The sequence below is a fragment of the Patiria miniata genome, unplaced genomic scaffold (assembly GCF_015706575.1).
Source record: "Patiria miniata isolate m_02_andy unplaced genomic scaffold, ASM1570657v1 HiC_scaffold_14, whole genome shotgun sequence".
NCBI lineage: Eukaryota > Metazoa > Echinodermata > Asteroidea > Valvatida > Asterinidae > Patiria > Patiria miniata.
In genome coordinates this window covers 7,442,582-7,459,213 of record NW_024037052.1, presented here as the reverse complement: position 1 = coordinate 7,459,213, position 16,632 = coordinate 7,442,582, and the positions used below count along the sequence as shown (strand labels likewise).

The 16,632-nt window shown below is 42.0% G+C and overlaps 1 protein-coding gene across 1 annotated transcript; it reads right to left on the bottom strand.

Moving 5' to 3' along the window:
- Window positions 1-6,928: 6,928 nt before the first annotated feature.
- Window positions 6,929-7,632, bottom strand: LOC119721766 (leucine-rich repeat-containing protein 49-like). Its single transcript, XM_038191725.1, has 2 exons — window positions 7,496-7,632; window positions 6,929-7,153 (listed from the first exon to the last, which is right to left on the bottom strand). The coding sequence occupies exons 1-2, from the start codon at window positions 7,615-7,617 to the stop codon at window positions 6,946-6,948; spliced, it is 330 nt and encodes a 109-aa protein (XP_038047653.1). The 5' UTR covers window positions 7,618-7,632; the 3' UTR covers window positions 6,929-6,945.
- Window positions 7,633-16,632: the final 9,000 nt, after the last annotated feature.

The following is a 16,632-nucleotide window of genomic DNA, read 5'->3' as shown; positions in this document are numbered from 1 at the left end:
GCACATTCAGAATAAAAAAATCTTACATACTTGATAATAATTATAATAATAATAATAATAATAATAATAATAATAACGAGTTCATATAGCGCTTTTAACTAAGATCAAAGTGCTTTACATTATTATTACCCCTGATCATTGGTCCAATTAAACATTCCGAATACCATCTCAGCTACCTGGGGAGTATACAGCTCGATGCTGCCTGTTAGGCGCAAGGAAGCTAGAATCAATCACAATAACTGGCCGCATCTCGATAATGAATGCCTGTTATTTCCCGTTCTGTCTGCGTTCCGGACGATCAGTCTGCAGTTGTCAAGGCGGGCGGGAATCTGCAGACTGGACGGGTGTGTGCGTTCAAGCACGGCGACTTTAATGAGCTAGACCAGCTGTGCACTTTTGTTATCTCAACAATGATGCAATGAATAAACATGAGTCACCGTAGACCTCATGAATACACACGGTCGGTACGCAGAATGACGTTCCGTTTTGTTATCAAACAAAACATTGTAAATTATGATTGTGTGAGCAGGAACTGGCCTTTTAAATACAAGTGAATATAATAGCGAAGCGAAGCGAAGCGAATTTGTCATCTGCAAACATTTCCAGAAAGGTTTCTGTAATTAATATAATAATTTATTTCATGGCGAGAATATGAACTGGCCGTATATGAATGTTAATTTCACCGAAACCTTTAGGCTTTAAACCGAGTTTTCTTACAAAGATCGTAACAAAAGCCAATGGTACATGGAACATAATCACTGCGTAAGATAACTGCCAGGATAACCCCTCTTTTTTGTCATTCTAACAAAATATTTCACTGCATTTTGCTCCCAGATTGCCGTATTTCAATGCAAATTAATGTTTTGGAAGTTCTCCACTTCACCGCAATGAAATAAAAAACGAGTCACCATCGACGACCTGGCTAAGGGTTTGGAAGATAAGTCACAGATCGACCTGATTCTACTCGACTTCGCTAAAGCCTTCGACAAGGTATCCCATCGTCGTCTACTTCTCAAAACTCAGTTCTACGGCATCCGAGGAAACATCCTGAAATGGACAACAGACTTCCTGAGTAACCGCACCCAACAAGTTCTCCTTGAAGGCCAGACTAGTTCTGAATCCAATGTGACATCTGGTGTACCACAAGGGAGCGTCCTAGGACCCCCGTTATTCTTGATATTTATCAATGACCTACCAGAACGCGTCATCAACTCTACAACCAGACTCTTCGCAGATGACAGTGTACTCTACAGAAGAATTTCATCACCTGTAGACAGTGCCTACCTTCAAGAAGATCTGAATGCACTTCAAGAGTGGGAGACTGAGTGGCTCATGGAATTCAACGCAACTAAGTGCCAAGTCCTACGTATCACCAACAAACGCACTCCTATCACAACGACCTACACCATCCACGGGTACGAATTGGAACTCGTAGACTCGGCCAAATATCTAGGAGTGCATATAGACTCAAAGCTAAACTTCAACATGCACGTAGATACAGTCACCAAGAAGGCAAATTCTACCCGTGCCTTCTTGAGCCGCAACCTCAGTCATTGCAGCCGAAAGGTCAAGGAAAGTAGCTACACCATGTTTGTCAGACCAATAGCAGAATATGCATCAACATCATGGAACCCCCACACTCAACGTAACATAAAAAACTGGAACAAGTTCAGCGTAGTTCAGCAAGATTTGTGACAGGCGACTATGACTGGTCAAGCAGTGCTACTGACATGATCAAAGATCTCCATTGGCGTTCCCTAGCTGATAGACGGTACTTAGCTGGGCTGGAAATGATGTACCGCATTCGGTTTGACTTGATCGACATCAAATGGTCCCAGTACCTCATACCATCCACAACTACCACCAGAGGTCATGCGTCTCGCTTCCAGTGCCCATACTCAAGCTCACAAGCGTATACCAACTCCTTCTTTCCTCGCACACGGCGTGACTGGAACACACTTAAGAAGGACCCTGCAACATCTCCATCCCTTGACGCCTTCAAGTCTGCGCTAAGGGATCAATCAGTGATGTAAACCACATACATCACTTTTTTACTCTGCACATCTGTACATACTGCACCTGCACGCATTCACACACACACCACAGTGCGATTATACTCATCTTTTGAGGACTGCACTCCATGGAAGGAAGGAAGGAAGTTTGCCACGAAATTCTGAAGATTTGAGAAGTTTTATGCTTCTATAAGAATTACCATATGAAAACTTGAATGAACACAAATTGAGATGGGCAACATTCCGGGTTGTAAATCACTGCTTAACACTTGGAAAGAATTGTGAGGGTCTAAAAGTATGCGATTCAATTCTTATTTATTTGACGTACATAAAAGGCCAAGTAGTAAAATGTTTTAAGAAAAGAATACATGAAACAGCCGTTTTGCTGGCAGGAATTTCCCTCCAGCACGCAACGCAAACAGTCAGCTCCCAAATACAATTGCAGACTAATTCAAGTGGCTGTGATCCTGGTAACACGAAGCGTCGACGACACATCCAAAACGGTATGCATTCTAGTTTTCCGACCGCACATGCAAGACGCAGAAGGACCTGACGCACAGACTTCATGCACATTTCACCAAGTTAGTGACAAAAGGGGACATTTTGCTGCGTCGTACTACTGCAAGTAGTGGTACAGCTTCAACACCTTGGACAAATGGAATTTCCTTCTCCAAGTTGCACATGTAATTCGAATCCCGATGGTCATAACAGTTCGATATTTGACTAGTGAGGATCCGACGTTGACTCTATCTATGATCTAGACCACATGCTCCATCGCTTTGCAGGATTATTAGTATTAACAGAATCGTTTGAAATCATATTAACCTAAAGTGTTTTATAACTGGATAGTAAACTTTTTGGATTAAATACGGACTGATTTTGAGTAGAAGAGTGCGGTTAGATAGAATGATAAAATAATGGGGCATAATATTATAGTCACGTCACCATGCATGGTCACTCTGACTAATTTATATAAAAACGCATGTTTTTTTTATTAAATATAAAACATCAATATTTATGATTGTATAACAATAAAACGATTTCAAAAATTAGGCATGTGAACAACCTCATCAAATGCAAAATGTAATGAACTAAGTTCAGGGCAAATATTTTCTAAAAATGAACATCGCACTGGTTGCAAATTTTATTCCCCGGCCGGGCCATGCCCGCACCGGTACGTAGGCACAGCTGCCTGCCATAATAAACTCCCCAGCCCCAACCTCGTCCCCAGTGCTTACTTTATTTCCAACCTGGTTTCCAATAATAAACCCTGGATAGGAAACTTTCTTCCTGTATCCTGATTCGATACCGCAATTGGCTAGTAATGGATTTATATCGTGTACTTGGTGTTATTATTCACAACGTGCAGTACGTGTTTTTCGCGATCATTTGTCCATGCCTCCTCGAAAATACTAATTTCCTTTCCAATATGGTCATATTAATATGAAATATGATACTGCATGTTGTCTCGATAAAATCGTAACAGTTTAATGTAAAAAAAAATTGTGTTTTTGTAACTCACGCCGTGCTTGCGCTGCGATGAATTGACTCTGTTTTCACCCCAGACACCGCATACAAAAACAAACGCTAATGTAACGCATATCCAGGCACCAGACTATTCCTCATGTGCATACGTGTTCAAAAATCTTGCACATGCAAATGATCAAATACCAGGGTGAGAGAGCAGGTAGTGATGGGCGCGTACTGTTCGACACCCTGGGGACGAGGTTGCCCCAGCCCCACTCATACGCCTGCACGGTAAACAGCCATTGACAACTCCAATCTATCCTGGCCTTTGTGGGAAAGGGTTGGCTCATTACCAAACAGAGCGTGGGAAACAAGACAAACATGTATATCATCATGGCTACGAAATTCTACCACCAATGAGAAGACCCGATGCCAACATCCGAGCAAAACTATTTCAGTCGACATGGCTGATAGGTCATAAAAGCGGCACAGCTAGGACCGCCCAAAACTCATCACGTTTGAAATTCATGCGGATTTCTCAAACTCTTCCATCATAGCAACATAATTGTCAAGGAAACCAGTGAAGGCCCTCGTAAATATTCATGAGTCAGTTTCTACCAAAATGTCTTCCATAATGATATTGGGTGATTTAAGTTCATCTACTCGTGCTCTTTTGTCTGTACTAGATATTGGTGTACTCCTAAAACTGTGAAATAGGCCTACACGACCAAGTGGTTTTCTTGTGCATAGACATTTTCAACCCTCTGAAAATTCGTATTTATTCTTTGATTATTTTTTAGCTCCCATTAAAAAAAATTGCTCGGCCGCGGTAAAACAAACTTTATTATTCGTTGATTTTGATGTCACATTCAGAAGTGAATGACACCATATTATTTCATAAAGAACACAATATATACTTTTAAAAGTATAGAGACTAACTTTATGCTGTATTTTCTAAAGATACTACGTTGTTTAGTTTTCAATATTTCTTACATATTCATTACACGATAGAGCAAAGAACATGATTACACTCATCATTTTTCTTACATTCTAGATTGCGGAAATGAACTCTCTAATACCTCGCACAGTCAAATTAAATTTATGAAAATGACAATGCATATGGAACTTCGGTAGGATATAATTACTATTTTGGGGTGTGGGGCATTAATTCTTCAAATGCTTTATTACTCCACATTAATTACAAATAATTAAATTCTAATGAATACCGAAGGGTCTCTTGATGAAGTCTAAATATTTTTGAACAACATTTCATATCATTGCCATGACGTGGTAACTTGTGATGGTCTCCCCGTCTCGTCAAGTAAATGATGGCTTCTTGAGTACCTACTCAGAAATCGACAAGGAAATGTTTACACATGTATATTATATATATTAGGCCAAGCAAATTTTCAATACATAACAGAATGTTTGATGTCAAAGGAATCCTCATTTAATTAACAATAAGTTGATTTTTAAGTCAGGGTTTAACCAATCATAACAACAAAGTTGCGATCTTATTCCCTGGACCTTTATTCTGTCCGGACGCGCGAAGAAAACACCGCGATGCGGCCAGACAATGCCACACAACCCATTGCTCGCTACGCGTTTGGCACGGTCAAAGTATAGTTCAGATCCCGCTCCACACTGCACAACACAGCAACAGGGATAATACGTGCACATTACCACGTGTCAAACAAGTCTGACAACGGCTGATCCCGCTCCACACAAAATGCCATCCGCGTACAAAAATACATGCGGTAGTAGACTATCAGTCTGGTTCCAACTCTCGTCACCGTTGTCAGCCACAATTTGCTCGTTTCGCCTCTGTTGTACCATGGAGTTATTTCTCCGTGGTTACTTGTACTTGGTGCCTCTCTATTATTACAATCGAAACCGTCGGATCGAACACGTACGTATTGGCCCGGCGGGTCTGCAGAAGATCGGGCATATTCACACCTTTTGTTATTTAAATGAAGCGTTCTGGCCCGTGCCAGGACGGGTTGTCAAGGGCTCGTTTGTTTAAAAAACAATGACGCAATGAGTGACAAAGTGCCTTGCCCAAGGACACACGCACCATAGCCGCAGGATGGACTCGAACCCACAACCTGCAGAATTACCCGCAGACCATATTAAAATTCAATGCTCCAGACTAATGATGTGCAAACCCGACCTGAAACCGAAACCAACCCGACCCGAAACCGACTTCGTGTTGGGTCGGGACGGTTTGTCCATCTTTTCAGTCGGGTCGGGTCGGTTTTGGTTTTGCATTTACATTTTCGGGTCGGGTCGGGTCGGGTCGGGTCGGTTTAGCCATCTTTTGAAAAAATAGAAATAAACCAAAATAAACTGAAACAGTTGAGAAATTCAGGTGATGCAATATTATTGACAGCCACTGTGACCGCAGCCCATTGTGTGGTGTGGCCACCGAGCACACTATCAAGTTCCCACGGTATGAATTTCTCCAGTCGGATCAGGACTGACAGTGAAATAGATAGATTGTAACAGATTTCATGATACCGCGTGATGACCATGCGTTTGTTCAATAAGCAGGGTTACTCTCGATCAACCCACTGAGTATGACTGAGTGAGAGATGATGGTTTTGCAAAAGACTTCATGCCACGTGGGTAAGGGCAGGCACAAAAAAGTGATCACTTTGTCCAAGCCAGGTATTTAGGTTTTTTCAGGGTTTTTTTTCAGGTCGGGTCGAATTGGGTCGGTTTTACCTTATTTTTTGTCAGTTCGGGTCAGGTCGGTTTGAGGGAGTTAAGATCGGTTTCAGTTGAGATTCAGTGTATATCTGTAATGTTTCGGGTCAGTTTGGCCTGGTCAACCAGACCCGATGCACATCATTACTCCAGACCACGAGACCACGGCACCCCACATACTTCACGCTAAACCTGCACGAACCAATATGAGCACACGATGTGTCCCTTCCACTGGGGCCCTTGAAACTTCTCTCTGTTCATGCGCAGAGTCCATAGGGACAAGACAATTTATCTCATACGAGTAAAGTCATATTCAAGACCTTAAAGGATCACCTTCAAGAGAATGTACTCATTTGGGCTAGAAAAAGCTTTTACCAATAAACTGATATTAGTTGGTAAGATAGTTACTGGACCCAGAAATATTTGCCCTTTTCATGCAATAGAGCCTGAAAATCACCCCTGGTGACGTACTTTCAGGACCCTTAAACGCAAAAGTTTACTTTGAACTTGTAAAACTTCTAGAATTTGCAATTATTTTTGTTCATTTACTTTTACAGAAAATCACGATGAAAAATGTCTTTCTGGAATTGTTACTGGCATATCAATATTTGGAAATGATAAATCACCCGACTTGAACGAGAAATATTGTGCCAAAAATTAAACCCCTCACTAACCAAAATCAAAAATACACAAACTTAAACTTAGGGATTTATAATAGTTTATAGATTGCACCCATGATTGCAGAATACCTTTTAAACAATTACCTGTTTTTACCCAGCATTAGTACTCTAAGTGATTTTAGAGCACCTAGTCCAGTTATATCCTCCAGCTGGTTGTCATACAGGTCCAGGAATATCAGTCTCCTCAAACTGGTGAGGTGCTCTATTTTGCGGATACTGTTGTGCTGAAAGTTGAGTAACCTGAGATGCTCCTCTCCTTCTAGAATTGGGCACACTGTAAGCCTCCTCCTGTTTTCAAAATGGTTGCCTTTGATATATTACAAACACATACAACATAACTTTCAAGTTTAAATCCAATCTCTCTAGAAATATTAACTTGTTTGGTTTTAAAAATTTTACTTCATGTCCTGCTTAGTCATAGTTCAATATGTGTTTTTTTTCACTGAAACTGTGTCAGTCTCAGCAATACAACTCCTGCAGTCACCTGTCAAGTCACTAGCTATTCAAATAAACTATTACAAAGGCATTCCTTTGTCATTGTTCATCCTGTTTCTTGTGACTTGACTTATGAAAAGAGTTGTGACGGAACCTGTGAAAGGATTTGTGGTGTACTTGACAACACTGACCTACCTATCAAGGTTCAATCTGTCTGGGTTTGCCGATCTTTCCTCCTGTGACCTGTATATGACCGGTACACCAGGGGCGACAGGACTCTCACCAATCATGACCTTATCCCCTGAAAGCCACAACATGGATCCGTTAATCAAATGAACAAATACATTTATAGTACCATCAGAATGCAAATCATGATGCATGATAATCCCTAACAACACTTTTTTTCTCTCACAGTAGTGTCAAAACATGAGCATATTGAAAAAAAATTTTTTTATTGTGTCCTTATCTACATGGCACACAATGTAGTCCTTCATAATAACCTAGTATATAAGTCAAGGATATAATCGGCTATTATGAACTGAATTTTAATATTGAAAGCAGTAGAAAACATTTGCAAAAATAAAAAAATGAAATTCCCAATCATTGGAGAACAGCTTACCAGTTTTTAATTTATTTATTTATTTTATTTGTTCTCATTTTATGGCTTTTCGGCATAGCTGCGGAAAAGCCTTTGATTTGGCCTGATTTTTAAAAACAATTGTTTCTTCTTCCATAAACGTTGTCATAAAACGTTGTCATATAACTTTGAAACTTAACATAGGCAAAAGCATAGCAGATGGTCTGTGAAGATAGATACTATGATGACGTCATTACAGGTCATGGGACGTCGTCTTAAAAGTGTATATTTTAAGGCAGCCTCGACTCCATGGGCGCGTGCGCGTTCCTTACACTAACCCTCGGCCATGATGAACCCGTAAATGATGCTGACTGGCTAATCAGAGCGAAATTGCACCCCGGGTGTGCCCATAATGCGCTCACATGCTTTGCACGTCACGTCACGTACAAACGTTTTGTTTATCAAAAGTGCGCAATGCCTATGGCATATGGATTATGGCAGCCTCGTTTTTCGCTTAAAAAACCTGTATCTTCGGTTGTAAAGGGAAGAAAGAGGTACGTACATTTAATACAAATCCTTGTTAAATAACGCGACGTCCAAACCTTATGTTTGAAAGGACTGATTCTTCAAAAACACAACTCTCAACATTTTAAAGATGGCGTCGCACGTTAAACAGATAGACTGCAGCTCTAATTATAATGTGCCATATTTTGACACATTTAAATAAGACAAATCCAGGGGTTGAGATCACGCAAGGCATGATGGGAAACAACATGGTGCAGCAAGATCTCGTACCCATGGGAATGAGGTTAATTTTAAGGTCCTATATCTAGAGACCTACAAGTCACAAGATGAATTAAAAAGTCTTCTTTTTTTTATAGGTTTGCTAGGTCATAGATATTTACACAAAAATGTGGAAAATGTGTGACGTCATAATGACGTCATTAAAGTGCCATTTTTTAAAACACATACCGGTATGAGACCTGCTCCCATGAAACACAGACAAAGTTGCACAAGTTGTTTGTGAAGCATGTGAAGTCATTTGGGGTAGGAACTGTCCATTTTAAGGCTCTTGAAACCTTTCAATACGTGTATCTCATAATTGGGTTGTCAGGCTTTTATCCCTTAATCCTTCTTCCAGAGGTGATAGGGTCACAGTACCTATTTATTTATTTATTTATTATCCACATCCAACAGCAGAAAAAAACGCCAATTACAGGACTATCACATATCATATATCATATATCATTTTGAAGCTGAAAACCTCAGTAATTTGAAAAATCTATTCCTAAAAACAAATAAAAATTGTCAATTTTGTCTGGGTTTTGTGGGAGCAGGTCACATATACAGTCTTGTGGTTGCGAAGGGCGATTTCCAAAGGTTACGTTACACTTTATTTTGAATGAAACAACATGCACACAGACATGTTCACACAGGTGGGTGAAATCTTTGAAAATTAATTTCTCCCGTTTGGGAAACTGTATTTTCTTGCAACTTTCTGGGCTTATTTCTCTTATAATGATCCAAGTATGTGCTAAAATTGTTGTGATATGTTCATTACTTTTTGCTGAAATTGGAAAAATAGGTCAGTCTACGTGCAAGTTGTACCACTGGTGTTTGCAATATCTGTCAATCTTTTTAAGCCTCACAAATATTAATAAGGTTTCTATCCATTATGGTGTGCAGTAAAAATGTGCATAAAAGCCTCCTTCACAAGTTATTAAATAATACATATCACCCTTTTTGCCGGCTTTCATTGGTCGATACTGAGACCCACACCAAGACCCATGCCAAGTCACGCCGAGTGACGCTAATGAATATACATGTAATATGCGCTTCGTCACTGTGTTGCTGGGCCAAAATCGGTCAACCATAGTGCCTACGGCGCTCAGGGTCTTTGCTGAAAACCACATGTTGTTTTGGACAACAAAAAATCCTTGTCCAAATTTTCCTTGGAGATTACACATGTACACTAGCATTTGCAACAACAGATTAAGCTGAAATTCGGAATATACTTAGATGATATAAGTGTTCAACTACTCGTGAAATAACAACTTGAGTAGATTCCTAGAAATTGAGATAAATACATGGATTGGGGAAGTTTTCGAACGACTTGAAGGACAGCTTTACCAGTAACCAGTATTGAGGTTTCGGCATCGATGACGGCATTTTTTTTCAATGACATGAAGTTCTTCTTCCATTATAATTAGCTGTTTGGTGTACACACTGAAGCAGCTCTTGTTTTCGTTAAGATTTTTGGCTTTTCCGCATAGTTGGGGAAAAGCCTTTCTTTTTGCTCTGATTTTTTTTCTTTCTTCTACTTCTTCTTTTTGTCGCCACAAAATCCCATAGACATTGTACACGTCTTTTACCGCCTGCACTTTTGCCATTCAACTTTGTCATACATCATTCAAAGTCACCAAAGGCATAGTCCTTATAGCATAGATGTGCCCAGAAGAGTGACGTCATGGTGACGTACTCATGGGTCACTGGACGTCATATTGAAGATTTCTAGATGTAATCTTTGAAAATCAATATAAAATCAACCGTGAGAGACCTGAGCTTGATCTTTGCGGGAATTGATTGAATAATACGGGATCTTCATTTTATCTCAAGTGAGCCAAATCACGTGACCCTTTCTTCCGGTCCACACCGGAAGTGCATTATAATTTAAAAATTGAAAAAGATGTGAACTTGCTCTTAATGATGTCAGTTATGGCTAGGTTGTACTTTACAGAAATTACTGGTGACGTCATTACATGTTAGAGCGCCCTCTAGCAGCAGGTTCAAAGATATTTAAAATGAATAATCAGTTGATGTGTGTGGCCAAGTTTGCTGCATTCACTTTATGATTAATATGTATAATTAGCTTTATGCTAAGAAAAAGTTGAAGGGGAAAAGATTGATGACGTCACCTGACCTGGCACATACTTGGACCACCACCCACAGATGGTCCTAGAAGAAATTTGTCATCGTGATGTCATCAGGTGTCAGGTTACGCATTAAAGATGCATTTTTCCCCATGTGTTTTGTACACGCTTTCGTCAAACCATACACTTTGACACTTTCTTAATGTGATCGACTTCAGACTTGGCACATACTTAAACCATCACCCATGATGACGTCATGATTCGGCATTCATCTTCAGACGGTTGTATAAGTGTGTGCCAGGTTTGAAGTCGATCGGACCGTATCGTATATAATTTTTGCAAAATTTGAAGAAAATATTAAAACTTGAAAAATTCATAAAAAATCAGATGATGACGTCATGATGACGTCACTTCAGATTTTGAATGCTGTTATCCATACTTACCTACCAAAAAGCCAAAAAAAAAAGTTAACGAAAATAAGGGCTGTTTCAGTGTGTAGACCGAAACAGCTAAAAAAAAAAAAAAAATCTTAACGAAAAACAAGAGCTGTTTTGGTGTGTACACCGAAACAGCTAACGAGAGATCTACATGTATGTCTGTTTGCAACAGAACATAGGGCTTTTCCGCATTATGCTTTTTTATCAATAACACGTCCGTGGCTATGCATGTACTACGTTTCAATCAACCAGTAACGTTTCTGTTTTAGCCTCTGAAGAAGAACTTGCTAAGTTCGCAACGTCAGGCCACATTAATTTTTAGATTTATATATTTCAGGTCCACCCAGTCAGTAAGCAGTTTGCAGCAGTCTTACTTTTTTCACGTTTCAATCGAATCGAACCTATGGCTCTTTATTTTTTATTTTTTTAAATATGCACCTTTAAGACCACATCACAAGACCCGTGATCACTTGCCGCCAGAGTGTGCTCGAATAATGCATGACGTTACTGGTCAGATTTTTGACATCGTTGAAAGCAAGTTCACATCTTTTACCAATTGCAAATAACAAGGCAATTTCGGGTTCAACAGGAAAGAAGGGTCACGTGATTTTGCACGTTATATCATAAATTAAGACCATGAATTATTCTATCAATGCCCGTAAAAAAAAACAAAATTAGATCTCTCGCTGTTGATTTTAGGTGATGACGTAATCATGATGTCACCTGGCTGTGCTCATTATTTTATTGTGGTTTTAGACTGTACCAAGTTTAAAGCCAGTCAGATGAATTTAAGTGTTAAATTTTTTAAGCAGAATATAATTGTAAATATTTTAAAAATCGGGAAAAATCTACAGATGACGTCATGGTGACGTCATTTCAGATTTTGTGTACTAGTACTATTATCTACCCACCCACTAAGTTTCATGACGATCGGACATTCCCTTACATGTGTTTAAAAAAATCGCATTGTTGATGATGTCATAATGACGTCACACAATTTCCACAATTTTGTGAATATACCTGTTACCTAACAAACATACACAAAGAATTTTGAATTTGGCATATTGCGTTCGTGAGATATGGGTTAAAGGTCCAAAATGTCACAAAATCGATATAAACTTACACGATGACGTCATGATGGTATCACCTCAATGTTTACATATAACACATCCCGGCCTACCTACATACCGACCTACCCTCAACCCTATCGGACTTACAGTTCTGTAGATATAGGGTCTTAAAGTTTGCACATTTAAGATGACGTCACATGCCCTGTGATGACGTAATCATGATGTCACTTGGCAGTGCATATTATTCTATTGTAATTTTAGTCTGTACCAAGTTTGAAGCCAATCAGACGAATGAAAGTGTTAAATCTTGTAAGCAGAATAAAATTGTCAATATTTAAAAAATCACCAAAAATCTACCGATGACGTCATCGTGACGTCATTTCAAATTTTGAGTACTAGTATTATTATCTACCCACCTACCGTTTCATGACGGTCAGACATTCCCTTCTATGTGTTTTAATAAATCGCATTTTTGATGCCGTCATAATGATGTCACACAATTTTCACTATTTTGAGAATATACCTATTCCATAACAAACATAATACCAAAAGAATCCCCCCACAGAAGTGTGGGACGAGTCTACGAGTGATACTTACCCAAATAGCTACTACATATGCATATTTATTCAGCCGACAGGCTCAAACGCTAAAAGATTTAATCAACCAACGAGCGCCCTCTCGGGGCCTACCCATTATGCTACGTCATGAATCCGCCATTATACTTCCTCTTTTTTCTCGCGCACTAAAGGCGAAAAACCATCATAACGCGAGCCGAGAGTGGGGAGGAGGGCGGGAAGCTATTTGGGTAAGTATCACTCGTAGACTCGTCCCACACTTCTGTGGGGGGGGGGGGGGGGGGGGGGAGTCTACTTCATTCACTTACCCAAATAGCTACTACATATGCATAGAGTGGCACCGACAACTGGTGGCCGGGTAGGCGAGACGCCCTTCAACCAAATGGTTAAACAACAGCATATATATATATATACATCATGATTTAATCCATTTAGGTTGAATATACATGTAAGGTATTACCTGCCTAGTTGGTCTCCTGGCCAGGCCAGGAAAGACTACTGTGCAGGGTAGGGTTCTTAGACGAGGACTGGTGAGATACCAGTATCGTCTTCCCCATGTTACCTCCAGTCTGGAGTATGTCACGTAGGTAGCAAGATGTGAATGTCGAGGTCGACTTTCAGCATGCTGCCTGTGAAACTTCAGAGATAGGGACCCCACTAAAAAATGTCCAGAACGTCACTACGGCGCGTACGTCATGGGCCTGGACAAGGACTCGGACAGGAGCATCCCTTTTGGACGGCCTATCCGAGTTAGCGAATTTGATTGCTTATACATCCCAACGCGAAATGGTGTCCCTTGAGTCGGGGCCATGCGGCTGCATGGTTGTAATAAAAAGCCGCCCGCAATCACCCCTGAGTGGTTTAGTGTGTGCTAAATATCATTTTAGGGATCGCACAGGGCACCATAATTTGTTTGCGGGGACAGAGGAGGTGGACCCAATTTTTTTTTTGGGGGGGGGACGAAAATATCAGGAGGGCTAAACCCTGCTGTCTGATTTTTCGTCAGAAAGGACACTTTTGGGATCAGGCGGATCCCGCCTGGTTCCCAGTGAATACGTCTTGGATCTAAAGTCAGCGCGTGGATCTCGCTGCTACGCCTAACAGTAGCCTTGCGAGCAGAAAGGCTAGCTTTATTGACACGTGAATGAGAGGTGCCTGGCCCAAAGGTTCGTATGGAGCCTTGGCCAAAAACTTCAGGACCGAACCCAGATCTCAGGATGGGACTAGATTCCGGACTGTTAGCCTCTCATTGAACATTCCACGGGGTAGGTGAGTGATCGCCACATTAGAGGAAATGGATGAGCCATCAGCGAAGCCGTGTGAACTACTGCTATGGCTGATCGTTAATTTCGCACCATTCCTACTGACAAATTGGCTCTGAACAATGACAGTAGAAATTCTGAACAGTGGTTTAAAGAAGCACAGAGTGAATCCACAGCACCACCTACTATAATGTCGTAGTTGACTGTCATAGATTCGTCGTGTTGAGAGACGACGTCCCTTTGCGGCCGGGGCTGCAGCGTCTTCAGAAAGACCTGCTGATCGGTAAGCGAGCTTGACAGTGGCCAGCACGCTAGGTGGAGATCTCCTGGAGCCGGGTGTCGGGACAGGGATCGAGGCTAAAAGGGTAGGTCATGACAATCTGGGAGGATTAGAGGGGAGCCCACTAGGAGCCTCACCAGTCGCGGAAACCAGGGCTGGCGCAGCCAGAAGGGGGCTATCAGTAGGATCTTGCACCTGTCTCTCTCCAGCTTCCCGATGACCTTTGTAAGGATTGAGATCGGAGGGAAGGCGTAAGTGAACATGTTTGTCCAGTCTATTGATAGTGCGTTCGAGGCCCATGCCTGAGGATGATGGGATCTCGAGCAGAACACCCCGAGCTGAGTGTTGATTACGGAGGTAACCAGGTCTATGTGTGGACAACCTAGGATCGAGAAGATCTGACTTACGATTCTCTTGTTCAATGACCACTCCGTGGGAATTACTTTGCCCCTGGAGAGAGAGTCCGCTATGTCGCTTTCAGCACCAGGAATGTGAATGGCATGTAGATCTACTTTGTGTCTGGTTAGCCACTAAAACATTTCCCAAGTCAGGTAGCACAGCTGGGGTGATCTTGTACCGCCCCGTTTGTTAATATATGCTACCACTGTCATGTTGTCGGTCTTGATTAGATCAGACCGGCCCACTACGTCTGCTTGGAAGTGGTGTAAGGCGTTGACTGCAGCCTAGAACATTGATATGTAGGGACCGAATGTTGTCGTCCCAAATTCCTGCAGCTTGTCGAGGGGGAGGCGTCAGAGGAGATTATGGTGTGAGGATCCCCTCTGGGGAAACTCCATCTGCACCGAATGTTCTGTTCCAATGGCCACCACCGAAGGTGTGGCCGAATGACTTCGTTGATTGAGATCACTAGAGAGATTGGATCTGTCTTGGGTCTGTCATGTGCCAAAAGATGCATGTGCAAAGGACGCATCCTCAGTCTGCACCAGGGGACCAGGTCCACTAAGCTGGCCATGATCCCTAGAAGTTTCAGCCAAGCTTGCGCTGGAGCGACTTGAACGGATAGGAAAAGTTTGACGCACTTCCGCAGGCTGGTAACGCATTCCCCTGTGGGGACGGCTATGCCCCTGCGTAGATCGATCTCTGTTCCCAGAAAAGTGATTTCCTGGGACGGGATTAGTTGGGACTTCTTCTCGTTGATGATGAAGCCTAGCCTCGTTGTCAACGTATTAGTATCTCTCATATTTTGAGCAGTTTCGTCTTTTGATTTTCTCACTATCAGCCAGTCGTCAAGATCCATAAAGATCATTATGTTTTCTCGATGAAGACATGATGCAACTGCCCGCACAACCCTGGTAAACACTCTTGACGAGGTTGATTGTCCGAAGGGAAGGGCAGTTAACTCATAAGTGCGCCCCTGATACCGGAAACGTAGGAATCAGGAGTGCTCTTGGAAGATGGGGACATGTAGGTATTCGTCTTTTAGGTCTAATGACGTCCCCCACGCTGGTGTGGGTAACGACTCTAGAACTACATGGAGAGTTTCCATTTGGAAACGCTTGGGTCTGACAAACTTGTTGAGCGGTTTTAGCTAGCCACCTTCTTTGGTGTTAGAAAGGAGGACAGGAAGCCTGTGAACTGTTCCATTGGTGGCACCAAGCGGACCGCTCTCTTCTTGATAAGGGATGATATCTCCTGTTCGAGAGCTAATCGTTTGTCTGTGTTTGTCGGAACCAGTGTTTCGCAAACACATATTTCCGACCAAGGGATGCTTGTAGATTCTAGTTGACAGCCGTGGCTGACTATAGAAAGCACCCTTGCGTCGCAGGTGATCTCTCTCCAGAATTTCTGAGATGACCCCCAACGAGCCTGAGTGTGGGGGTCGGCTCCGTGGGGGAGTCACCGCTGCCATCCAAGGCGGGGGGCCGATGGCCCACCGCCACATCCCCGGCCGCTAGTTAGTGCATACTGGCGCGCAGGGGCAGAGTAGGGGCGTGGAGCTGAAACCATTGCACCAGCTGATGCCTTGGCCGTCTGTTGGCGAAAGGGCTTGAATGGTTTCTTAGGGGAAGGGCGAAACGAGGGAGCACCTCTCATTGCCTTCTTCCCAGATAACTTGGGCTTGTTAGTAGCTGAAGGCTTCTTCAAGCTCAGTTTGTCCGCTGTTTCGATTCGTTTGGCTTCAACTTCCAGAATCTCCTGGAATTTGCCTCCGAAAAGGTCTTTGCCCATAAGAGGAAGGTCTTCTAACTTCTTCTTAGCGCCTTCGTGCGGTATGTAAAGTGCCTCCATCACGTTAGTCC

Coding starts and splice junctions, on each gene's coding strand:
- LOC119721766 (XM_038191725.1), bottom strand. CDS start 7,617: ATGTTGTGGCTTTCAGGGGATAAGGTCATGATTGGTGAGAGTCCTGTC. Junction 7,154..7,495: donor GACAGATTGAACCTTGATAG/GTAGGTCAGTGT, acceptor TTTTGAAAACAG/GAGGAGGCTTACAGTGTGCC.